Source organism: Syngnathus acus, chromosome 12 (assembly GCF_901709675.1).
Source record: "Syngnathus acus chromosome 12, fSynAcu1.2, whole genome shotgun sequence".
NCBI classification, from domain to species: Eukaryota; Metazoa; Chordata; class Actinopteri; order Syngnathiformes; family Syngnathidae; genus Syngnathus; species Syngnathus acus.
In genome coordinates this window covers 5,249,519-5,277,022 of record NC_051097.1, presented here as the reverse complement: position 1 = coordinate 5,277,022, position 27,504 = coordinate 5,249,519, and the positions used below count along the sequence as shown (strand labels likewise).

Sequence of the window (27,504 nt, the reverse complement as noted above, 5' to 3'; positions counted from 1 at the left end):
ACAGTGATACGAAAGCAGGATGAGGAGTAGAACAGATCTGAAAATTGATCTGAATGCTTTGTGTGAAGACTTGATTTAAAAAGGTGAGGGGTTAAAGATAAGCTGAGAATTGGGAAATTGGGACCATGTCTTTATTTGAGCTGCAAAAGTTAAAGCCAGGAAAAATGAAGTGGTAACGTGACTTATGACCCCCTCCATTTAATTTTTTGAGCTGGAGATGATTTATATTTATGCTGCCCGAGTTGAGCCAACAGCGAGGCCACAAAAAACTCTTGTCAGTTATGCAGTTGTAGTTTGAATTTAACTGTATGTTGGGTTGAGCATTCATTTGACTTTTATTTGTTTGTACATCAAAAGTCAAACATTTTGAAATAATAATAAATTGTTCAATCTCCACTTAACTGCACTCAACATTGCAATAAAATGATTGAATGAAGATGATGCTTAAAAATACCCCTTAAGCAACTGAGTTGCCGCAGACTTAATTACTGGATCACTATGACAATCAAAAACCTAAAGCCAGTGGCGACCAATTAGCATAAACCGTCGGTCATGGTGTTAAGCTGCCCATTTGCACATTGCTGGCTCTCCGGGTGAGTCACTGCCTGCGACTTTTATCGGCGTTGACGTGTCCCGAAGATGCACGTCCACACCAATCGGCCTCTACTGGTTGTTTACGTCCTTCTATGATGTGCGAACTATTTAAAGTTAGCCCCTGTGTGAAATAGTACCTGACCTTGAAACCTAATAACAGCTTTGGCCACTCTCAGAAGCAACCACTGAAATCAATCAATAAGTGGTATTAATGTTTTTTTAATGTTCTTTTGTAAAGAGTCTGTTAATACTTCATAAAATGCCATTTAGGGATAAAAAAAAAGGGTTTTGTTTTTTAAAATCACTTAGTGGCAAGTACCCAAATTGCAGAAATGGAGCATGTTTTTTTAGTGGAGCAAAATTTGCATTCCTGATGATTGTCAAAGTCAAAGTCTGCTTTATTGTCAATCTCTTCACATGCCAAGACACACAAAGAAATCGAAATTACGTTTCCACTATCCCACGGTGACAAGACATAGTACACGATATACATACAAGTAAACGTCTACTTTCAAACCCGATCACTTTTTTCTCTCTCTGCTTTCTTGTTTGTTGATTCTTTTGTATGCTGCCAAGGATATGTCGACCAAACTATTGCATCGGCCAGCACTGCCCATTCATTTCCATGTACTGCTTTGTATTGCCCACACTGACCATTGCTTTGGTGTATAGAAGGTGAGATCCATCTGTGGGTTTCAAAGTGCTCTCAAGGATAAATGTGTGTATTCAAGGTTTGTTAGGTCTGAGTGCAAAAGTAAAATGAGCTTTTATGTTGCTTTTCGGTGAGCAGTGGTTTTCGCCTTGGAACTTTGCCATAGACGACATTTTTGTCATTATTGTTGCGTCATGAATACTGAGAGAGACTTGCAGATCTTAGATGTTGTCCAGAGTTTCTTGATAAGTTGGCGCTGTGCTGTTTGGGTTATTTCTGTAGGCTAGCGACTTCTGCGAAGAGTCACAACAGTTCAATATTTTTTCTTTTTGGGATATCGACTCTCACTATGGATCTCTAAGGAATGGCATTGCATGTATTTGAAATGGACTTCCTTCCTCTCGGCTGCTTGATATCGTGACATATGCCGTTATACAAGCGCATTATGCATTGCGCTAACAGAACATTTCCTCGACATTGTTAATTATGCCTAATCAGTCCGCAGATGAGCCTTGAATCAATTATCCGGGCTTGTCATTTGCATATGAAAACTTCTCAAGCCTCACTCTCGAATTTCAAGATCTCTATTAAACCACAGTTAGTCCTTTTTTTAACGTTTTTTGTTTTTTCATGACTCACCGCAACAAGGTGCGCCATTCGTCTCGACTCGGCGTCTCGCGTTAGCCGGGATGAGCGGTTTGTAATTGGAAAGCTGATTTGATGGAGTTTGCAATTTTGCCACGGCCATGTTTAATTCAGGAGGTGTACTACCATGGTAGCCGCAGGAGGGGAAAGCGACGGAGAGGTGACAGGAAGTCAGGATGGATGAAACAGAATAAGGAATAGAAGAACACAAAATAGAGCAAGGTAGGGGCTTGGAGGAGGGGCATAGAAGGCCATTAGGGGATGCGACAGGAAGGTGAGCGGGGGGGTGGTACAGTAATGGACGGAGACATGAAAGCAGGTCTGCTGTGTTTAGTATCAAACAGATGAGCGCTGGCGGTGAGGTCACGCGCCTGAGCACGGATGGGCTTTGTGGACTCACCCACCCACACAAACACACAAAAAAACATTTTTTCATTTTTTAATAACGCTGTCATCTCATCATTGCTTTGTTTTTAAGGACACATTAGCTGGCTTATGTAACAAGTTGAGTCATTTTTGGACTCGCGCACATCTGACTATTTTTAACAGTTGAAAGAGATAATGGCTGTTTTCAGATAAGAGGGTAAACTGCAGTGAGACAGTCTAGATTAATACAAGAAATTTTGAAATGAGACAGCCATCAATTACGGGTTAGCTAGACTCTTTCCCAGATGACTTTGGGTACAGCTTGGACCACTTGCACAACCAATCGCAGGTCATATAAATAGCCCTTAATACTCACATTCATACCTAAAGACGATTTAGATCTTCAATTAACCTGTCAGTAGTAAACCGACGGGAAAAACATGCCATTGGCGGGTGTGGGCGTCGCCCTTTTTACTTCTCGGGTGTGCGACCAACTAGTAAAAAAAAAAAAAGTCTTTGGTGAAAGCATAGAAAAGAAAGGCCAGAAGTCCAATGCAAAACTTTGGTAATAGTGCATGCAACATTTAAGTCATGTCAAGTTTACACAAATATAAAAAGCAGACTATTTTTGACAACACAAAAGCCAGAGTTGTTTTGTGCAACACGGTGAAGCAGAATGTGGTTCATTAGGCAATATTTTTCTCTGTCCGCCTTGCTTCAAGTAACTCTGAAAAATTCAGTTTGTGATCACAAGGTGCAGACAACAGCTGTGCCTGCTGTCAGAAGACCTTGTGTCCTGCATCCCTTGCTCTATACAGTCTCTTTTGTGCTTATCTGCCATGCAATCCACACCACTTCCTTTTTGTGGGCAAAAAGCCCCAACTGTACGCCGACTAATCGTCAGCAAGGAAAAGGGTTGGCTAATTAGCGATGAAACAGGGAAGGGAGGGGAGAAAGGAAGTGTCAGGGTTAAGTGGTGACTAATTCACCGCGTGGGTTGCTGCCAACCCCCGTGAGACTATGGCAATCTCCACAAGAGCAACACAGCACTCGAAGGCGGGGACGTCGGTCTCGCCGCTGCCGTCGTCTCATATTAGCCGCTTAATCTGTCTAATATAGTGAAAGAGCATCTGAAATGTACACGTAATAAATAATATTTTTAAAAAGCTGTCGCCCTGTCCCGTGTTAATGGCGTTTGTGTGTCGGGCGCTGACACTTTAATCCGCAACCGTATAAGTTGCCCTTTGAATTCTGCCATTCTGAGTTCACATTTCAATATTTAAATGCTATTTATGACATTAGGAGTTTGGTAACTCGCTGTTTGAGGTTAATGTGACACTTTAAGTGATACGGTTCAGTGCGCGAAGGATGACCGACCAAAGAGCAGATACGGAAGAAGAGGCAGATTTAAGTAACAAATGTTTATTGAGTCTGTTGATGAATGGGCCCGAGTTGTCGACTTTGGACAGGGATGAGGTCCAGAGGTGCCGAGTTGTGACCAACAAAAGGCGAGGCGAGCAAAGCAGACATACTGGTTGCAGTAACTCTAAAATGAGTAAACACAGAATTTGAAGTGGCGTGCCTTTATCTACTGTAGTGTGCCGTTATAAGAGAAGCTCACAGCAAGAATAAGAGGCAAAAAAACGCTCCCCAGCTCCGGTAAGACCCATTGATAGGCAATGTACCCACTAAGCAGAAAGAATGTATGCCTGCGAGTGTTGGTTTGCATGTGGTACCACTATAATATCTTTGACGTCTAAAGCCGTGAATGGTAGTGAATGAGTTACTAAAGAATTCACAATTATTTCTAAGAATCTCAACTCAGGCACTCCTGTTTGGAGTTTGCATCTTCTCCCTTGCTTGCATGGATTTTCTTTAATTACCCAAGCTTCTTTACACATTCCATTAAGACTGGAATGCTTGTCAAAATATGCCCTGTGATTGGCTTAGGACCAAAATGATTGGTCGATAACAGTATTTTGCACAGTATTTTTATATCTTGTTTCTCACATATCTCAATTTATGATCTTATTTATGTCTCTTGCATCTGACATATTCTCAATACACATGAATATGTATTTCGCACTAAACATGTTTTTAATTTTCCTTGCCATTTCATTTTCTAATAGGAATCGGCCACCTAAGTGAACAAAAAGCTGGCTGTGCATCCGTCAGCCCAGCGTAGCAGCTGGTAAACTCATTCAGCTTGATCACACATGAAAGTAAGCGCTGTGTTTACAGCACCAAGCAGCCTGCCACGCTTTGTATTTCTAACATAAAGAAGCGAGTATAACAATGTCTGACATTTTCACAGTTTTGCCGAGTGAGTCAGATGTTCTGTAGGAGTCTCAGAGTATAAACTTTTATTTTTTCTTTAACTGTTCGTGTAGGTTGCAGAGAATCAGAAACAAAGCAAACTGGCTTCATTAAACTGTAGCCAAAAAATGCTCAATATTTACAAGAGAGTAATTAGTAGGTTTTATACTTTTCAAACTTCAACTATATGCAATGGAACCATCAGATGTGTGTGTCCAGGTTGTTGGAAGGCTTCATACAATTTTTGCATATAATTCCTTGACATGGGATTTGCTTATTGCAGTCTACTTCAGTCTTAATTTCAATGTATGTCATGAGAGCCGTGCTTGAATTTTTTAACTCAGAATAATGCTCAGGAAGATGAAGCAAAAGCCTTGAAATTATGAATGTTTGACCAACAGTGGCACTTAAATGTATCCCAGAATCATAGAGAAGGGCATAATGTGTATTTAGAGTCCGCTCTACAGCGACTTTGAGACCCCAAAATGTGTTTTTAATGTTCTGACGTTGGGCCCATTTATATTCATGAAGGCAGAGGTTGTAGGCAATTTAATGGGAATGCGTGTTAGAAGCAAAGACAAAATGTTGTCGACCTGCTGAGCCTCATAAAACCGTATTAAGGTCAAACTGGTCAAAGATGAATTTCTAGGGAGCCTCAAACTTAGAGAAAGAAAGACAAAGCAACATAATTTTGCATTTATACACATATATATATATATATATATATAGTATATATATGTGTGTGTATATCTCACACAGCCCGATATCTCGCACAGCAGAGACCTGCTAAGTGACTCGAGCAAGATACGACATATATCTCATTTTCAAAAATAGAACCTGTGAAGCAGCTGTGATATTGTGCATTTACAGCGACCATGTATCCTTGATGACAATACATACATGACATGTAACAGCTGAAGTCCTATTAGAAAACATAACCACAGTAGATAAACCATAGACACAACTGAAACACTATTTAAAAACAAAATGTATATGAATACTGTCATTGTTCAATAAGATTCAAAACATTAATATATTGTACCCCAAAGTATGATATCATTTCAAACACATTTGCGACATTGTTGATAAAAATAAATGACTTATTTGATTTTGGAAAGAAAAACAGCAAAAAATGCACCTTAAGTGTATATGTACATCCACATGTGGCAAAGATTCTCCATTTATTCCCCTTACAGCCCAGGCTTAACCTAGCTACTCCCTGACATACAAAACTTGTCTCTCAGTGGAGCTATATCACTTCAGCATACTTCTACTTTTCTATTTAGACCGAATAATTCAGAAAAAATGTGTTTCAGCAACTAGCTGGGGATATGTTCCACCCAAAAATTCAAATAAGTGAATTCATGCAAAATGAACCACGAATATGCAGGGGATTCTGAATGAGATGTCTTTCCCTTTGTCAGATATAAAAAAAAAATATGCCAGTGATAACATGAATAGGATCGACATGAAATTTGTCAAAATCATTATGTTATACATCAGTTAGTCAGTTATGCCATTCATGCATTACTCTTGCAAATTACTCTGTCTTCCGGCACTATCCCTTATCATATGCTTAAGACTGGAATGACTGAATGGATGGCTTTGATTCAATGAATTATCATCCCATAGCTTCATCACAACCGCCGAGCACACTAATATGACTATTACCTCATCATGTTCCATTTTGGTAATCATGTTCCATTTGCTGACCTAATGGTTAAAAACAAGGATGTTTACAAGTTGTTCTGCACCATATATGCAGTTCATATAAGGAACAGAGGAGGAAGTCCAGTTAATTTGGTGAATGCTGATTATCTCTGGGAATTTTCTGCAATAGGAACACTAAAACAGTAGATGAGAAACTTGTTTACTTCAAAACTAGGGAGCTATTTGCAACAGAGTGCTGGTTTCACGGCTAAGGCTTAAGACCATAAAAGACTAAAATACTTGCTTATGCTTGCCTTACACTTGCATAGGCACATTTGTATTTATGTAAATGCATCAATTTCTGAAATTGGCCACAAAATCAATGAAAATATGTCAATAATTGTCTCTGAAACTGCCATCATATGTTCAAGATGATGCATTAGAATATGCATTAGTCACAGAAAAAATAATAACTCAATAAAAGTAGTTTTAACGGTGGAGTCGGCAGTTTATACACTGAACTGTGTGCACGTGGCATATGGTCACGTCTCCAAACACAAAAGTTTTGCCATCTTCCACCACGTTAACAACACGAACCAATCCTCAGTGCGACTCTGCGTACCTTTTGGCTTTAACTCAATGTTAAAGATAGTGAATTCCAGCTTCGCTAGCAAGTCAGGGGCGAGGAAACTCAGTTGCAGGGGTGGCAATGATCTAAATTTCAGATACACATTTGAGAAAATAGTGAGCCAAGACAAAAATGATTTGTTCAATTTCATACTTGATTGGTGGAGAGTCACACGTGAAACCTCAGTTTACTGTAAATAGAAAAGGATAAAAAGTCACTCTTCCTCAAGGTCCTCGAACGATGACACAGTTGTCACCATATAATATTCTATAAACATCTCAATTTAAAGTGGGTTATAAATAAAATCTGTCATTAAAATTCTTGGAGCGTCGCTTCTTTGAACTTACCTGTGTGTTAGACAGTTGCAAGGCAATATTGCCTGTCACTCTGAACGCCTGCTCCAATGTTTACTGATGCTATCACTCGCTTCGTTTATAACACCGCTGCTCTGACAATAAATGAGTAAAAACTCCACCGCTGCATTTTCTTTCATCCATTTTTTTTTTTTTTTTTACAATGACAGAACCAAAGTAACAATATATAAATCAAGCCCCAGCAAACAGCTCAGGTCAAGCGAAATCACGCCCGACCTCTCTTGCACGGTTTGTGTGTGTCTTCCTATTGTCATTCCCCCTCAACCCCCCAGTGTGCACTGTAGCGTGTGATTAAGATGCATTCTGTAATATTTGGAACACTTTTTGCTAGATGAATTTCACGGAGGGATTTCACAAAGGCATTTCAATTGCGTCTCTGTCTGTGTGATTTATGGCTGGACTTTGCTTTCTTATTAACATGAAAAAGTATTTCTCCCGCCGCCCCCACCCTCCACATCCCCCGTGGGCTGCCGCATATTACCTCGACAGGAACTAGAGTTCCATAGGTCGACGATTACGGCGGTCGCTTCCTAAGCAAAACCTGTTATTACTGCCCTTCAGGGAATGTTACAAAGTATAATCATGCAATGTTTTGTTTTTTTAAGAGAGAAAGCGCCAGATGTTAGCTTGCTTCATCTGCTGTAATTTAGCGAGACAAAAGAGATGTATAATGCAGATTACTAAAACATCTGTTGGCCTGTGAGGCAGTTATGTGCGACATTTGACTCGGAAACTGGACCAGTTCTACAACCACTGTGTGAAAATGAGTCAAATGAGAACATTTTTAAGGAGTGCCAGTGTAAGGGCTGCAATTAAAGTCTAAAATCTTGCTTTTGTATCTTAAAGTGTATCTTTAAGAAGGAATTGTCTTTGTCGAGTGAAGTCAGTTTCATTTTTCTTTTAGTTAGCAATGGTCACTCCCATGTTATTAAATCTGCGCTTTTCAAAATGTGAGCTAACTTGTTGAAAAGAGCTTGAGAAAAAACATGCTGTACTTTTTAAATCCAAGACCCACGACTACTTTATTAAAGGATTTTTGTGGACTGTTCTGGATGATGAACTAGTGCTAGCTAATGTAGAGCAGATGTAATATATTTGTCAAATACCTCATGCAACTTGTCGTCCTTCAGCCGCTGATGACGAAACACAAACGCACAAATGTGGACCTCGCCAGGCCATCCGACAAATTGAATTTAATAACATTTACCGTAATTGCCTTTGTAAAAAAAATAATAAATAATAACCAATTAGATGACATCACGCTGTATTGCTTCACGGCGAGGACATGTGCAGAATGGGAGCAAACAAGTCAATACTGTGTGGGAACACTAAATTGTTTCACAAAGTCATTCGTGGGGCAAATTATCATTATTGGATCAAAGTCCTTGCCCTACGGACAGTAGCGGGAACTTATACTCAGCTAAACTCAGCCAGAACAGAAAAACAAAGAAAAAGAAAATCTTATCTTTTTAGGCTGAGAGCAAGTTTGTCTTTTTGATAGAGACCAAAAAAAAGGTCACATGGAGCCATAATAAATCAAGTTAGGCAGTCTTTTGTATTAAGTGTCAATAAAAAAAGCCTCAGAAAGCAAAAACAAAGCCGACTTTTGCATTATTAGGGCATTTCAGATGGATGATGTCACCTTTCAAGCGTTCACACTTTGTACTAATCAAACTAACGTGCCATTAACATAACCTTTTTATGTAAAAATAGTTTGACAAATGACGAGACTGTTGATAGTCTCTAATCATCTCTGCTGTATTCTTGCAAATCTGACATCCATACTGTACTTAACGCTCTTTACATGTCACGTCGGAAATTGTTTCCCTCCCACTGAAGCGTTTTGTCAAGTGACGGTCCGCTTTTTCTTTTTGAACGCGAGACGAAGAACGCGAGCTGACATCGTCGTTATTGTGTCCGCCTCTTGCGACGTTTGAAGTATTAGTCAAGTCATCCCGAACAAATAGGTGGTGGAACAAATGGCTGAAAATGAAAGGTTCATCCCTCATCAAAGCATGAAACCCGGTGCTGTCTTGTTTGCGACAAAATGAGTTGACGTTTTCTACACATGCACTCAAATCTACACAATGCACGGCCAGTTTGATTAGGATTTACGTTTCATTTAGCTTTGCTTCATTGAATTCCGCAGTTTTTCTTCCACTTCCGCATTGCAAAACATTTTTTTCTCATTTTTTTGTTTTCAAAAACAAATCTGAGCCAACGAGCAGGACTCGTTTGCCAACTGCGTCTTTTTTTTTTCTGCAGTGGCACAATAAGTGAGCATAGTTAGAAGGAAGGCCTCCAAACAATGTCAACAGTGTATTTTTTTTCTTTTCTTTTGTTCATTACTGAATTGAAATGTTGGGGAAAAGAAAAAGATGACTGATTTTAGTGTAGCCCATTGAAATGAATGGAAATGCAATTCATTTATTCCGGTTACACAAAGAACTCATTTTACCCTATTAGTATTCTTGAAAATAAAAACATTACAATACAGAAATAAGTAAAAACACACTATTATGAATAAATAACACAATTCCCTTTGCGAGCAATTTACTTTGCAAATAGTTTGTCTCGCAAAGGTAGGAAATTCAACCAATGGACCACAAAGCTTCCACCCAAGATCAGTTTTTGTTTTAGTTGTTTTTTGCCCTTTTGTGTTCCTCCATAATAGGTGTTTTTGAATTATTATTTTCATTATCCTCCCCCAAGAATAAGCATTGTAAACTTACACTACGATCACAAACATGATCACCTTTGCAATGCAGCCAACTTTTCAATTATAAATGTGCTGGCAATCCTGACTCCATCTTTACCTGGTGTGGACACGTAAACTGTTGCCGTTAGGTCGATATAACACATTGCAGCATATGATTCACCTGAGAAAAGCGCAAAACATACTCCTGAACCTAAAAAAACCCAAAATCATCCAGTATTCAAGACATCAACATCAATCATAATTTTTTTAAACATTTTAACTGCAAGAAAATCTGTAAGCAATTAAAAAGGAAAAATGGCTCAGCATGATTCAAAGACAACATGTTTCTGGAAGCCCAAAAGTAGTCATCTGAAAAAGAGTTACGAGCCTTCAAGGGGAGGAAGAAAAAAAAAATCATCTTCCTGTTTACTTGCTATAATAAAAATATCAAAGTGCTTATTTTGGACAGTTCTAACCTGGGCTTCATTAGACTGAGCACTCGAAAAACAACTTTATTTTCAGTCGAGAAAAACAAACGTTTATGATGAAGCAAAGCAAACAAAAAAAAAAGTGACATCCCGCTTTAAACGTGAGGGTTATCAGAAATCTACCGACTTTTATTTGAAGCCGACAAGACGTCGTCATCAAGGGCGACGGTGTCACAGTTTTCTTTTTTTAAAAAAAGAATGAGTTAAAAGAAGCTGCACATGAACAAAATATCCCAGAAAATACAAGATGTTCTCGGCAAAGTACAAATACACATGAAGAGATCAGTTACAAATCTGGATGGTGGTTAAAAAAAGCTGCGATTAGGAAAAAAAAAAAAAATGTTAACAGGAACAATAACTTAACTTGAGCTACATCCATGCTAACTCTAAACTTCCTAAAACAACACTGGAATTCAAACAATAATTTAGAACATCCATGTTAAGACCTTGTCTTCTTGCATTTAAAAAAAAAAAAAAAATCCTCATAAATGGTAAAGTAAAATTGGTCCAATAGCCATCAATAATGCAGAACCAAATGTTTTTCCATTAAATCATTTTAGCCGTTAAGTACATTTGGCTAATTGTAAGTCCACATTATGAGATGTTGACGAGCGTGTCGTTAACAAGCGCATACGTGGCTAAAAGATCCGAGACACCGCATTAATATTTCATGCTCAAAACTTCCTAGCTAATCAGCCCTTCCTCTTTTTTGTGACTTCGAGGACTCGTGCGTTTCTTTTTTTGGCGTGCCGTTTAGATGTTTTGAAACGAGTGAAGCAAATGCCTGCACATCGCTACAATATAAATACTGCATGTTGCCTGTTTTTTGTAGGCCGGAATAGAAACACATAGTGAATAATCTCTGATCTTATTCTTGTTTTTGTGAAACGACCTCAGAGCAAAACGCAAAAGGCGTTACCATTAAATTCCGTGACAAAAATTGCCAGTGAGATTTAAGCAATTTCATTTATTTACGTTTGTCATTTTGTATGTGACACGCCAACACAATGTAAAGCCCTGTGAGTTACAGGAAGGCCATAAAGCAATAATCACCTGTGTTCCAATTTCCTCCCTCCTATGCAGCCTGCCGTACCATTCGTCTACCCTTTACGTGCTGTGATAGGTCATTAAAGTAGTCTTGGAGCTGTGAAGTAAAGCACTGAATCATGTCTCCCCATTCCATCTGCTGGCATGCGTAATCTGGGGCGCAAGGGCTGGAGCGCATATGGCCGCCCTTTAAGGTTTTATATAACAACTGGCAGCCAATGGGATTCACTGAAAATGATTGTGATGACAGTGAGCTATAGATGTGCTGCCTTTAGTGCTTTCGTTGGCTCATAACTGTGAAGTACAATTAATGTTATACAACCAAAAGCCTCTCTGTGGAATTTGGCCAAATGTGCCTTGAAAGTCACAAAAAAATTGGAGTTTGATGTTAAATTGCGTCTGAGTTCTATTAATCATCAAAGGAATACATCGTTTTAGTATTTGCTTTTTTTAAAAATAAAAAAAAATCTACTATGGAATACGATGACATCATTTTCCATACTCTTCAATAAATAGCAAAAGTTGTCACGTAGCACCATAGGGAATTGGGAAGTGAGAGATGCTTTTCTCTGTGTTTTTCAATTAGCAAGAGAGCTTGCGTATCACATTTTGGATGGCAAAGCTTTCTCAAATGAATAATTTACATCGCCCAATATGGCCACTGGCTTGGCAGTCGCTGTACAGTAGCATGCAAGGGAGCAAATCAGGGGAAGTCATGGATGTATGAAAATGGTCATCTCACTCGGGGATAAAGTATGTATAAAAAAATAGTATAAAAGTAAGAGTATAGTATAAAATTGTCTAAGATTTAAAAAAAAATAAAAATAAAATGCTGGGGGAAGCAAATGGTTGAGTCTCAGGAGTACCTCAGGGCTCAATATTGAGCCTTTTGAAATAGTGGCCATATGCTACCATGAGCCACGTTATGGTGGCTCAGCCTGTTTATTCATCATATAATATGACGAGGGGGGACAGACACCAGAGGTGTCAGAAAAGTAAAGTGAAATTGTTGCCAAGTTGGCACCCTTCAGTATTTTGAATTTGACAAGTGGATATAATCTTTATCTCTTGAGTATTTTCATCAAAGATTGTCGAACATTTGATCAAGACATTTGGTTTTAAATTGTGAAAAGGAAAATGTTATTGTTGGATTTTTGGGGGTCTATTTTTTATTTTTGTACTTATTTTGTATTTTTTTCAATTACTGTTTATTTTTTTGCCTTTGCTTTATATATTCAGCTTCTTCTTTTCACGCAGTGGTGGTCACAGCATGCCTTTTCCTTTGAATCTCTGTGGTCCTTTTACAATATTCTAATGGTGCTCACTGCTGTGTATTTAATTAGTCACGTCCTTGTTCCACCACTAAAGCGCAGACACCAAGCAGCATGTGTTAGTCAAATCATAATGCAGCGATGGTAAATAATGAGTTGGATGTGCTGTTTGTGGTTTATACATTTCAAAAAGCACAAAAGCTGATATGAAGAAATCATTAATCGGTTGAGTCATCGATCAACTCGTAAAAATAGAAATAGCAGTCACTGAGTTTCCAACCTTGGTCGTCAGTGTTGATTGACAGTTGGTCAGCTGTAAACAAATCAGTACACAACTTCCTCGCCTGCTCCTTTTTGACTCCATCCCAGCAAGTATTGGAAGCTCGATGCATTGTCCCACATTCGTATTTATTTTTTTCTCACCATGCTGTGTGTGTACGTGTGTCCTGTGAAGTAATATTGAGAGCTGGCCGTGTTGTAGAACTCTGAGTGACAACAGACCGCAGTGATAATTTCTTCCTCCATTGTTGTAAAGTTTGGACTCCAAAAGCACCTTTGCATCACGTTGTGTGTCACAAAGCCTATTGGCTGCTGGGAAGCCATTTCAGATTGGAACTGAGGAACCATTGAACCTGCACACACTGCGCAATACAACAAGATCATGAAAGCAGGAGTTCATGACACGCTGCGAGAGTATCTTCCATTCAGTATTATTTTAGAAATGGCAGTAAATCAAGTTTGGCGAACTCCAGTCAAAATGCATTCGTTGTTTTTTAGTTATAAACGTGAAACCTGCGAAAATGCGAAGCCTTTGAATAGCGACACGGTAGTGATGGATTAGCATATTTTCGCTGAATGACACAAACTACATAATGATATAAATTTGAGCTTAGAAAAACAGCAAAGCTCAGTTTTGTTTACTTCTGTGGAAATAAAAAATGCAGGTGGTCTGTGCCATTTCACACATTCTCCCGGCAGATAATGCGCCATCCAATGGCGGCTTTTTACCTGAATGCCTAATCACGCTTAGACGTTTTAGTTCTTGAATATGCCAGGCACGAGCTATTGACTCAATGACAGTCCGTCTGCTTTAGCGCTTCAACGTGGCAGACTGATGTAGAAAACCTGGCACTTTTATCCTCAGGCTTAAAGGTGCTCTGCCACAGAGTAACAGAGAGATTTCTCTATCTCTTGTTTCTTGACGTGCGTGTCGGCGGTCTCATGAGTACACGTCGCGAAAGCTCCCACGCAAATATTTTGTAAGCTCAATCTGGCAGATACATTTGTATGTTTTTTGCTCCTGTCGAAGAAGATTGTTGTCAGCTTAAGGAAAAAGTTCAGCAAATAGTGATGGTGAAAGCGGTAAACTTAGCAAAGAAGAAATGAAAAAGGCTGATGTACTGCTTTAACCTTCTGTAACAAAAGCGGAACCGCAAATGTTTAGAATTCTTTGACATCTTGAATTATACAAGCTCAGAAAGTTTGCAGGTTTTTTTGGCGTTGGTGAGGCATCATCTATTTGCTGAAAAATTTCCCTATTCACTACAACCATGGTATTTGCTGACGCAATTGTTTTCGTTGTGTTGCATTCAGGGAATTTGCACGTTGGAAGGTGAGGAATACAGCGATCGAGAGGCGGGACCTGATCCGGAACCCTGTGCCGCTCATGCCCGAGTTCCAGCGCAGCGTCCGCCTGCTGGGCCGCAGACCGACCACGCAGCAGTTCATCCATACCATCATTAAGAAATATGGGACCCACATTCTCATCTCGGCCACGCTGGGAGGTAAAACGGCTTCACTGCTTTGGATAATAGTTAAGGACGGAGGAGAAAAAAAAGAATACCGTATTTTCCGCACCATAAGGTGTACCGGATTATAAGGTGCACCTTCGATGAATGGCCCATTTTAAAACTTTGTCCATATATAAGGCGCACCGGATTATAAAGCGCATAGAATAAATAGCTCAACGTTGCTCAAACGTTAATGCCATCACAATATAGTAACACTTGGAATAGTGAAAACAATAACACTATATCAATAACTCAACGTTGCTCTAACGTTAATATCACACAACACACAAAATAAACACATAAAGCTTACTTTAAAAAGTTAGTCCTCATCCACGAATCCACATTGGTCCATATATAAGGCGCACCGGATTATAAGGTGCACTGTCGGCTTTTGAGAAAATTGGAGGTTTTTAGGTGCGCCTTATAGTGCGGAATGTACGGTACCTTAACAATGTAATTTTCTACCAACTGATACAATATTGGACTGGATCGATTCCTATTCATTCATATTTTCGACTTCTTTTTACACCCTAACAATCCTAACATTGTTTTTTAACCTTGAGGCTTTTTTGTCTCAAGTTGCAGGTCAATACACTTGTTACAATTTGACTCTCGGGATTGCCCATTAAAGAAGACCGTTATAGAGGACAATAAAGGTGCTCAGCAGGCTAGTAATCAAGAAGAAGAGGCTAATTCTCCGCGTGACCACCAACACTTTTATGCTCTCAAGAGTCATTATACACCAGGGTAGGGAAGAAGTGAATTTTCACAGGCAACTTAAATTTCACCGGTCAACTGTAAAGAGTGCCATTAGTGGTTGGCCCATTTGAGTGTAATATGGAACCAAATAGAAAAAGAAGAACTACAGAATACATTGACATTCTTGGGTGCATATTTACTTAATGATCCTCACTTTTCTGGGCCTGTTCTATCAAGTCAAATGATGCTTTTGCTGCTGTCTATTTCTTTGGAGACAGCTATTATCCTGTTCCATATAAAATTTGACATTTACATTGTGCTCCATTGCGACTTAAGACATTTTCCATCATATTTTACCTGCTGAATTTTGACTCCCAAACATTGTTTTTGGTACACAGTTCAATTTTTTCATTTCTTCTTGATTACTTTTTTCTTTTCAAGCCTCAAGTCTGAAGTGCAAGCAGGCTCCCCAAAAAAAACTGCAGGACAGCATAGGTTATTTTGATTGTTGAAGAAGTGCCTTTTTATTCATTTATTTAACTTTTCAAAGGAGAAACTTTTGAGAAGTTTTGCAATACTGAATTGGCAGTGAAAGAAAGGTAGTTTCATAGGCTACATTATATTATTGTAGCACATGGTGAATGAACGCTTCTAAAATGTCTCAAAACCGGCACAGCATTGCTGTGTTATATCCCTCAGTAACTTTTTAAATGATATTGGGATGAATGAAGTCTCTTCATGTAACAAGTTAAGCAGTGTTAATATGAGGTAAACAGAAAACCAAGATTAAAAGCATTCACATGAGCTTGGTCAAGGAACAAATTCAATTTGAAAGTCAGGTACCACCGTTTAAGATGAATGCGAGTGTGCTTAAGATTTCTGGCCCAATACTCATGAATTACTGAGTGTTTCTCCTTCATTGGAACATTTGGACTTTATTTGACCCAAAGCAAAGGTTCAAGTAGGTGCGAATGCTTTAAAGTTGCCACAGAAAGACGGTGGTAGCTTTCGACGACTGCTTTGAGTGAGAGGGGAAGAACTTGAAATAATTTCAACATTTCAGACTCCCCAACAAAAACGTAAGTTGACTGTCATAACTGACAAAACTATCAAATATCCTCACTTCTTTTGTATACACTTAGAGGCTGAGAACAGAAGCTCAAAATGTACTTTACAGCGCTCATTTCATGTGCTCCAGCGCCCCACACGGTGTTTTTTTGGATAGCGAGGGATTTACTGCACAACTGGGCCGGTACATAAATGGTAGGGGCTGCTACTGCTATCAAATTTACCGCGGAGGGCGGATCGGCTATTGTGCTAAAGCTGTTTCAGATACGTCATATTTCATCAAATAGCCACTGGCTTGGCAATCATTGTAGTTTTTGACTGCTCCCTTTTTGCTCTCAGCACTAAAACAATTATAACTCAGTTGTCACATTAAGATCTGATCCTGCTTCAATCCTGCTACTAACCAAAACAGCAGCACCTACCTGGGAAATCTGTTGTAATATATTGTGCAATCGTTATACTATGAAATGAATGCATGTGTGCTACCACCTCAGCAAAATTGATGTCGCCATCTAGCCTACCGTATTTTCCGCACTATAAGGCGCACTGGATTATAAGGTGCACCTTCAATGAATGGCCCATTTTAAAACTTTGTCCATATATAAGGCGCACCTTCAATGAATGGCCCATTTTAAAACTTTGTCCATATATAAGATATATGCATTTGGCCCGCGGGCCGGACTTTGGACACGCCTGCTGTAGTGGCTCAATATTGGTCCATATATAAGGCGCACCTGATTATAAGGCGCACTGTCGGCTTTTGAGAAAATTGGAGGTTTTTAGGTGCGCCTTATAGTGCGGAAAATACGGTACATTATAATCTTCCATATGTCACCTACAGTATCATGCTGTTTACCAACCATCACATGTGATGCTGTACAAAATGTTCCAGGTAGTTTTGGGAAGAAAAAAGGGGCACAATTGGACTACATTTTCTCCTGCCTAAGGGTTGCTAGAGATAAAGGAGGGGGCATTTATCTGACAAGACGTGCAGTGGAACTTAAACGTAAATGATTGATTCAGAGCACCGAACCTGTTGAACAGAACGAGCGGGTTGTCAAGTAGATTACTCCTTTAGCGTCTACAAGCAGTGCAATATAGATTTCGGCTGAGGGGGAAGAGAGCGGGCGCGAGAGCTCATTCCGCTTCCCCCTCGTAAATGCACAACCTGTGATTGGATCCGAGGTGCTTTCGTTGCGACAGTCCTCTGTGCTCAGTGGCACGCTCACCGAAATGGTTTATTGAAATGACTCGGACGGGGTCGCGGGGGATTGTTTTGTGATGTGAAAGAGAATCTAGCAAAAGCGGCCGTGCTGCTACTTTTTGTCACATCACTCACCGCTTTCAAATCTTTGTGTTGTTCTGCTGTCCATTCAAAACATGGTGGAATATTTAGGATTGATTTGTATGACAACAATTCAAGGTGTTTTGTGAAAAAGTCTCATTTATGCTCCGGCATGTACAAACAGTGTTTTACACACTGTGTGTTGAATTAATATTGAGCAATTAATCCAAGTAGATATTAATCCACTCAAATATGAAGAAGAAAAGTACAGAACCCATTGTTTTTGTGGTCGTTCTGTAATGCCTTAACATGCCACATGATATAACAAACCCTGGCTAATAGGAAAGTAATAATTGGTGTTAAAGAAGTATGATACATTTCAGCTCTGAGGCTAAGTTATTTGGATAATATATCAAGCGGGAGTCAGGTTTAGCTTGGGTTGTTAACGGGAGTTATAAAACAAACAAACTATGAAGCATTCATCTAAAAACTGTGTTCAAACTGTGTTTGTGTTCAAATAATATCTTCTCATGATATCGTTTATTTTCACCAACACTGCATTAGTCTGGAGCAGGTTTCACTGGAATAAATAATTGGTTTACTTAGACATGAAAAATAAATACATGAAAAAAACCAAGATAAAAATACATGTCTTATAGTTCAAGACTGACCGTTACCACAACGTCAATAGAATCAGGAGGGTTTTTTATAACATACTGCAGTGGTTGCCTGTTGTGAAGGACTTTTACATTGTCCTAATTATACACTGAATTATTTTTTCCATGCTCCCCTTTACCGTCTTCATAATCAATGTGCCTGTCATACTTAAAAGCATCTCTTTTGTGACTGAATGGAAAAAAAGCATCCTTTGGCTGCTGGGTGATTGCCATACATTGTATAGTTTAATGCTTCTCCATAAAGTGATCCACACATGTAACATTAACACAGGATGGAGGGCTCCATCCTTCCCATTACTGTAAAAGTCTACTTGCACTCTACACCCTTGTGGACATCACCGTAGATAGCATGCATACATTTGCAAAAATAAGCAAGGAGTTACTTAGTGGGGGGCTTTCAAGGTGATACACTACATTGTTTTTTAAACGGCTTAAACAAAAGCGCATTAATTGTGATTATGGGCAAGCGGGGTGGTCTGTGATAGAAATTTACTGCCAGAGTAGAGGCAATAACCACAAATATTTATGAAGCTTCACGCAACGCTAGCTTCCTAGAAAAAGAACTTAAATGTGGGAATAATATTAGTGTGCAGCAGTGCCATTGAAGCGGGGCACATACATGAGGATTTCTAACATCCAAACAGATTTGTAAAATGTAAGAGATCATAAATGACAAGGAATAAATGTGGCTCAAGATTTTCAATCCAGAGAAGACCTCCACTGGCAATTATGTGTCTCCTCTCCCTGGAAAATATAAAGAACTACGGGAGGAAGCAAGGCTTACTATTATCTTATCTATTCGCAACATTTTGGTTTCGCACACTTGGTTATTTGAATTTGAGGTAAATGACTTAACTGATTTAAGATATGATGAACCAGCAGCTCATTCCCACCAAAGTTGACCGAATTGGTAATGGTAATAATTTGTCGTCATCTCTCTACAACACCTATTTTACGAGCAGATCCAGGTGGAATGATCAACCCCGCAACAGTAGTTTTAAAATAATAAAGATTATAATAATAATAATCCATTCAATTAATTTCTTTCAACCATGACTGAGAGGGTTTGATGCACGCGTCATATTTGTGAATGAAATATGACACCACCCACACATCGCCTGAAACAAATCCATCAAAATTGTATTACACCACCTGCGCCACAACTTAGACCTGTTTTCACCTGGTTTCACCTCACCCAAACACGCCAAACTAGAATTGCCCCAGTACGAAAATAAAGATGATTCATCGATATGCTGAACGCACCAGCGCGTGTCTACGAATAGGCCCCAAGGTCTTCATACTCAAAGGTAGGGAGTAGAGTAAAAAAAAAAAGTCAGGTACCTCTGCTCTAAACATTTAACACTTGCTTAGGATAATCTTTTAGAAACATCCAATAATCGGGCCTTTGCCGACTGATTGCGAAAGGGAGAAAAAAATTGTCAGTCTGTGTGCACTCCGTTTCAGTCATCTGGCTGGCCCCGAGGGGGGCGAGGTGATTTTGTACTCCAACCAGGCACCAGACTGCAAGTCCCGGTCACCACAAGTTAAGTGACCAATTCACATGCGTCGCTCAGGGACGATAAAGCGTTGGAGGGCACCGCGGATGTGAGCATGTGTGACACACTCCAGCCCGGCTGCGGGCGTTCGCATTTGCCTTTGTGTTGAACCGCAATCTTGGAAAGACGAGGTCACGTGAGCCCGTGGGATTGAATCGGGGCCGTTTGCTTGTTTGCTCCTCCGCTCGTCGGAATGAGATGTGGATAAACATGATGTTTTATAGAATGAGCATAGCGCAAACCTTTTGAGAATGTGTCAACACACAAATGTATGACATGCAAATCACCAGCGATTGCCGCACGGCAGGTAAATATTTGGACGTGTTATGGCTCAGTGCAGTCACATTTCTCCCCCGCCCGTGTCTGAGGTGTTGTTGGTCTACTACGTTTTTCTTATTCAGTTAAATACACTCCTCTAAAAGCCATACTAAATTTTTGGAAGAACAAATGTTTATTTTTATATACCATGCAAATAAGTTGAATGGATTTTGCCTTTTAAAACAATTCCCTTGGGCTTCTTTGTGTGTGTTGCATGCAATGGTAAAAGCAACTACTGTATTTTCCGCGCTATAAGGCGCACCGGATTATAAGGCGCACCTTCAATGAATGGCCCATTTTAAAACTTTGTTCATATATAAAGCGCACCGCATTATAAGGCGCATAGAATAAATAACTCAACGTTGCTCAAACGTTAATGCAATCACAATATAGTAACACCCAAAATAGTGAAAACAATAACAATATATCAATAACTCAACGTTGCTCAAACGTCAATATCACACAACACGCAAAATAAACACGTAAAGTTTACTTTAATAAGTTAGTCCTCACCCACGACTCCATATTGTATATAAGGCGCACCGGATTATAAGGCGCACTGTCGGCTTTTGAGAAAATTGGAGGTTCTTAGGTGTGCCTTATAGTGTGGAAAATACGGTAACCACCCTTTATAAAAAATATTTCAACTAGCACTGGATCATTAACTGTCACACGCATCATATTCTATAACGGCTAATAGTAAAATGTCGAATGCTTGTCTATGTCTTTAAGTGTAAAAAGAAGCTAACAGAATAAAAATCAAATATTACTCACCCTGTCATTAATCCCTGACAGAATATATCCAGAACAGCACCGCTGCCTAGTGGCATTTTATAGATACTGCTACTGATATTAAGTTTTTAACGTTGTTACCTCTACATCCCCCATGACGAAAAAAAACCCCGCAAGAACAGTTTGACATCATTTCCTCTTTGCTCAAAGCTCTGTCCCAGCAGGACACACACTCTTCCTCAGCTCAATGTTCGGTCACACTCCAGGAATGCTAACAGCTGATTCTGAACCAGTGCAAATTGTGTGTGACCATGCTCATTTTTAGACAGTAGAAGAAAAACACTGAGGTCGAACCACCCAAATAAAACATAAAAAGCTTAACATCTGTGGGAATAAATCACTTTTTGGCCTTTTCTACTTTGCTGGATTGGTAGTTTTTGCCTCATCTGGGCTTCACAGCCATCCATTAGAGAAGTGGCATTCTCAGAATGCTTTGTTGCAGTTATAATTAACACGTGTGACTGTGTTTATTGATAAATGTGTTATTTTGTGTAGGCAGTGTGTAATGCAGTTACAGGGTGTTGTTTTATTGCTATTTTTGCATTAAATTATTATGACTTCTGTTCAAAAATTCAGAGCGTATTTCAAATGTGCCATTTGGTTATTCAGAATGCCCATAAAATACACGAAACGAATGATAACGTGTGACCTTATTTCAACTGTTCTGAAACTGCTTCTCGTTAGAGGTAAGAAACCTACCTGTAAATGTTTGCGGGAGTTTTCAGTGAGACAACAAGACTGCTCATTAGGGGCCTTTGGCTACATTCTGGTAGACAGCCTGCAATACTGACAAAGTAGCAACCGCCTGTAAGAACAAGGTCACATTCGTTATACTTCCTATCATTGTGTGCAGTTTTTTTTCTTTATCAATGAGATGACGAATTGGTAACGTTTACGTGAGATGAAATTGCTTTTTCATAATGGCAGTGACCTAACCTTGGATTAGTTTTAAAGAAGAAGAATGTGATTATTGTCCCGATTGTGCCAGCATAAACAGAAGCTTGTGGTGCAATGATAATGTGAAAACATCCTACTGTATATGGCACACAAAATAGCTCAGCAAGTCTAAGACACTACATGCTCCTAACGCCCAGTTCGTTTCAAGTGATTAGAACATCATAGGAACAGTACAGTCCTGTGTTCAGTTTACTTGCTATTTCTGTCCCGAGCACATGTATCTAAGACCTTCCTTTGTTTTCACAGAAGTAATTCCATCGCAACAGAGTAAATCGAGAGTCTTTTTGTGCCATTGTGTAGATCCCAACCGGAGATTGAAGCAGCAAACGTTTGGAGTTTTTTCCTGAAAAAGTGGGGCATCTGCTTTCTCCAGCTAATAATTAATTAATTAATTAATTAATGTATTTATTTATTTATTTATATTTTATTTTTCATTGATTTTCTCCTTTTTTTAATAATAGATACACTCCAGCTCGATAGAGAATGGATGGATGACTCTATTCCATGTTTTCTTTTTAATGCCAAAGCTCGCATGGCACGTCTACAAACTGGATACTGTACAAGAAATTAATTGGTGTCGCTTGAACCATGTCATGTAAAAAAATGCACATACTTGGTAATAACCGATGTTATATATTCCGTTGTAGGGGAGGAGGCGCTGACGATGTACCTGGCCAAAAACAAGCTGGACAGGAAGCTCGCCAATGCCACTCAAAATGTGGAAGCCCTCCACCAGCTGGCCTCCTCCTACTTCATCGACCGTGATGGCACAATGAGGAAGCTGCACGAGATCCAGATCTCTACCAATGCTATCAAGGTTGGCGAGTCATGAATAGTCACTACAGAATTTCGTCTAAAATCTGTCGATTACAATAGTAGTCACCCGCAGGCACTGGTAGCCTTTATGGATCACATGAGTAACCAAAAAAATCTTACTTAGGAATGATACATTGTGATTTTTTTACAGCGATCATTCTTGACTTGCAGAAATGTATAAATATTAAATATTACGTATTGATATTTCCTACCTTATGCAATCATTGCTGACAATATTGAGAAATCATAAACAGCATCCGTCTCTTCACATAGATCTCATCAGCATAAATAATTGATAACAATTCACAATAATTTAATTTAATTCATTTTTGTGTTTGGCATAGATCTTATTAGCATAATTAATAACAATTCACAATAATTTAAATAAATTTATTTTTGCATTTGGCAAATTGATAGCTCTTCACATTAATCACTACCAAAGTAGTACTTCTCGGTTTGCTTGGTGACAGCTGAACTAGAGAATGCACTCAATAATCGATGCAGAACCATTCTAACCCAACGCTTAAAGCTCCATTACTGTCCTCAACACTTAATAACAACAAGAGAACACACTCCATCTATTGTCCGCAATAATAACCTGATGATTAAATGACAGTGTCTAAGAATAGAATACAATCCACTACAATGAAAGCTCTACGTGGAATGGATCACTAGTAACGAGTATTGTTATCATCAATGCAGTTACTGGTGTTCTCGTGTTTCCATATGAAACGACTTGCATGATCACTCAATCTCAAGACAGGAGGGGAGCAAATAACACCTTGTAATTTATTACACCAGCCTGAACCGTATCACGCTTCACATGCATCACGCATTTTTTACAGGTTGAAGCTCAGTGTGAAGAAAGGCCTATTATACAATGCATGCGGCTCTATGTTGAATAAATAATACTGCCCAGGGCCCTCAGAACAACAGTCCGGCTCTCTCCAATGACCTTGCCGGCACGTACATTAGTTATTCATTCTTTACTATTTTGAAAAGCAATACCTTGAGTATTAAAGTTTCTCGTGTCACTGTAGTAGGATGAATTATTCTAGGAGGGTTGCGTCGCGTGTTTCTTTGACCACAATCAGTCGGCAATTTTTTCTTCATTTTTACTTAATTCACCATGTACAAATTTACTTTTATTAAAGATGTGTCCAAGATATGACCTAAAACAAGAATTACTTTGAGGTAGGGAGAAATCACTAGCAAACACACTTTTCTTTTTTTCAAGCGCAAACAATCAAGTGCCAGATGGAATCACATGACCTCATACAAGAGCTCAACAACAAGCTGTTTATTTCAAGCCCTGGCGCTTCAAATTATTTAAACTTATTCGGCTTTCTAAAATCTCACAATCCCGCAATTCTTAGATGGAATGAAAGTAGAAATAGACCGAGCGCTAGAGAAAATGAAATGTCGCACTCCTTGATACTTGTGATCGGCCTCTGCGAATGTAAATGACTTGGAATTTTTCAATCACCAACGCTGGGCTAAATGGGGTGCTGCTGAACACAAAAAATAAACATCGGCTTGAAATCCCTCTTTCCTGTTCCAAATGATAAAGGCTTCATAATGCTGGATGACCTCTTTCACTTCTGATGACAGATGGTGTTTGTGTATATAAAAATATACCGTATTTTCCAGACTATAAGACGCACCGGACTATGAGGTGCACCTTTAATGAATGGCCCATTTTAAAACTTTGTCCTTATATAAGGCGCACCGGACTATAAGGCGCACCATTAATGCATCATGTCAGATTTTTAATCCAAATCGAATCATTCTCCATTATCTTTTTTATTTTAACTTCAGACGCAACAAATTACATCATAATCACAAAATAATGATACATAGTCTTTTTGATTCATGATTCATAGTCTTCAGCGGGCCATTTATGATTGATTTCATGACACAATGTTTCAGGCCAGTTTAAATTTAGGAATTTGGTCCATATATAAGGCGCACCGGACTATAAGGCGCACTGTCGGCTTTTGAGACAATTGTATGTTTTTAGCTGCGCCTTCTAGTCCGGAAAATACGGTATATATTTAAATTATGTTGGAAAAAGCGGATTTTATCATCATACAAGTGTTCAATATTTAAAATTATGTTTTAGTTTGCTTGTTTGGAACTTATTTCCGGAGTAGCAGATTGTACTAGCTTCACAATTTTGTTTTTTTTCTCTATTTGTTCAAATTTAGGCATGATGTCCTAATTTTTCGTGCATCCAATTTTTAGGTGATTAGCCTGACTAAAACTGATTTCTGGGGATATATTTTGTCTTACACTTCGTCGTCTTAATTTCCCATTAGTAAAACCTCTGTACATTTGCACTACATGTTTTGCTCCTTGGCAATCTTCACTTTTGTACCCTGCGGACAAAATTGCTAATGTGCTTGAATGTGACCTTGTCAACAAATCGAAGAGCACTTCACTTCACCGGGGCTTGATATTTCTTTTTTTTCACGGAAGAAGACTTTACTATGCCATTAGTCGCTTAGTCTGCGACTGCACTACGAGCTTCCTCCTCAACTCCTCATCCCGGCACTTCATTCACATCCTTATCTTTTTTGGGGGGCTGGTGAGTGACAAGAGGATTAAGGCGCAGTGGCAGATGAGAGTGCAGGTAGCGACGAGTCGAGCGTGGCCAAATTAAGCAAACCTGACAGTGGCTGCTGAGTCAGTTTCTGAGGGAAGGCAAGACCGCGAGCGGTGTCTAGGGAATGCTGGGATGCCTCTTAGACAAGACGTGGAGTGGACAGTGTGTTTGTCTGTCAAGTGTGACGGACATGCGGCATATGTCACGAGGTGAGGCTTGTCTGATTTTTTTTTTTAGGAACAATTGCTGGAGGGCCTAGAGCTGCGATTTAGTACACGGCACATGGAGATCCCACATATCATCACATCTGTTGAGACATAATGACTCATTTGCAACTCCTGCTGGATATCTCTTCCCCTTCTAATGCAGCAGTGATGCCGATTTGCTGCACAGATAGACAAAACACAGCTGTGCATAGATCACAGCAGCTCCTTATGGTGTGTTTTGTCTTCTGCTTTAATTCCAGAGAGAGCAACAGTAGCGGGCATTGGACTGGTTCGCATGAGACACAGTTGAGATTGATTTTTACGAGAGGTTTCTTGTAGATTGGCAAATATTTTCAGCGTGTTCACCACCAGAGACAAAAGCTGAAGATACGCTGTGGAGCCTCGTTTCAAGCCAGTCGTTTTTAAATTGGGTTGTTTTTTAAGTTTGGCTGAGTCATGTGTCGGAGGATATTGATAATAGATTATTCCCAAATTGATTTTGGTGTCATAAAAAAAACAAGAGCCCTTTTTTGCCAAATTTTTTATTGCAAAACCCTTTAAGATGCATTTTGCCAGTTTGAATAGAGGCAAATTAAAAACCACAGTTTACCACCTGCAGATTTTTTAAAAGGTTACGTTCTTATGTTATCACTCCCGTTTTGTTGAAATAAAAGATCAAGGATGTAAATGCATCGATATTAATAAATAGATATAGCTGTAATTTATTTTATTCACTGAAAAATGGATTACGACAAATCCTGTTTTAAAAGTAGTAAGTAGTCAGTATCTGTAGTCCAAGGTTCGATTTCTATGTTTTTTAACGTGAGATAGCTCACAAATTGTTAACAAATGAGCATGTGTACATTTTAAAGAGGTAGATTTATAGTCCTTAAATGTATTTTTGATGCTAGTTTAAAAAAAGGCTTTTTTTTTAAACCTCGTACATAAGGATTTTTAGATATTTTCAAGTTTGACCTATAAAAACGAGAGAAAACAACCAACTTTTCAAAAATGGCTGTATGAAAGGCTCACTTACAAACTGCACAATATAATACAATACAATCGATTCTAAAAAAGACACTTTGCAGCAGATGACGGTGAGCGAGCGCCTCGTGAATATAAAACGTGCATAGCCAACTGTATTATTGCAGACATAACATAAGCCAAATTTAATCTCACTTTATATGCCTTATAAACCTCTTGACTATGAATAACGACGACAGAAATAGCTGTTTTCCGCTCACGTTGTAGATTGAAGCGAAAGTGATGCCAATGTGCAGGGGAAGTAAAGTCCAGCCCGCGGATCTATAAACACAGGGAACAAGGGCTTTGCTCCTCCAATATTGATTCAGTGTGGCTGTGAGAGCTGCTATGCAGTGCAAAGTTACAATCAGGATGAAAAGCATGTGTCAATACGGCCGAAATGTTTGAGACGTTTCCTGTGGACACGGAAGCAAGTTGAAGCAAGTCATTTTTGCCCCACTGGGATGCACTATGCTCGCAAAGCAAAGCTATTCATATTATTTTGGTAAAACCCTTTTTGATCAAAAGTCCACTCTGTTGTATAACCATTTTGAATCACCGTTACATTCTCACAGCAGCGGAAAAATATGCGGAATGGTCATCATAGGCCGTTCCACCCACATTAGCCCGTCGATATCAGCCGTCCACTTCCTTAACAAACTAGATTTGTAGCTATAATCTACCATAAGTACATTTGCTTTTATGTTTATTAATGTGCATCGTCCCGATTCAAATAAATATAAATTAAACAAAAAAACTAACTAAATAAATAAATAAATGCACACAAATAATGTAAAATATTCCCTTGTACGTCGAGCTAGTTGTTCTATAAATTGGACCAAACACAGAAGCTGATGTAAATTCATCAACTATTATTTCCATCTGATGTGGGAGACAGCAGATGCTCTCATTTGGAAATGAATGCATATTCCAAGCTGGTGACTGCACCATCCCCTTCAGCAAGATGGTCACTGATGGTTTGC

The 27,504-nt window shown here is 39.1% G+C and overlaps 1 protein-coding gene across 1 annotated transcript in view; it reads left to right on the top strand.

Moving 5' to 3' along the window:
• Window positions 1-27,504, top strand: part of brinp1 (bone morphogenetic protein/retinoic acid inducible neural-specific 1) — an 84,816-nt gene that overhangs the window by 24,126 nt on the left and 33,186 nt on the right. The window contains exons 3-4 of the mRNA XM_037265313.1: window positions 14,323-14,513; window positions 22,519-22,688. Of these exons, the coding sequence (XP_037121208.1) occupies window positions 14,323-14,513; window positions 22,519-22,688 (361 nt within the window). The remainder of the gene's footprint in view (window positions 1-14,322; window positions 14,514-22,518; window positions 22,689-27,504) is intronic.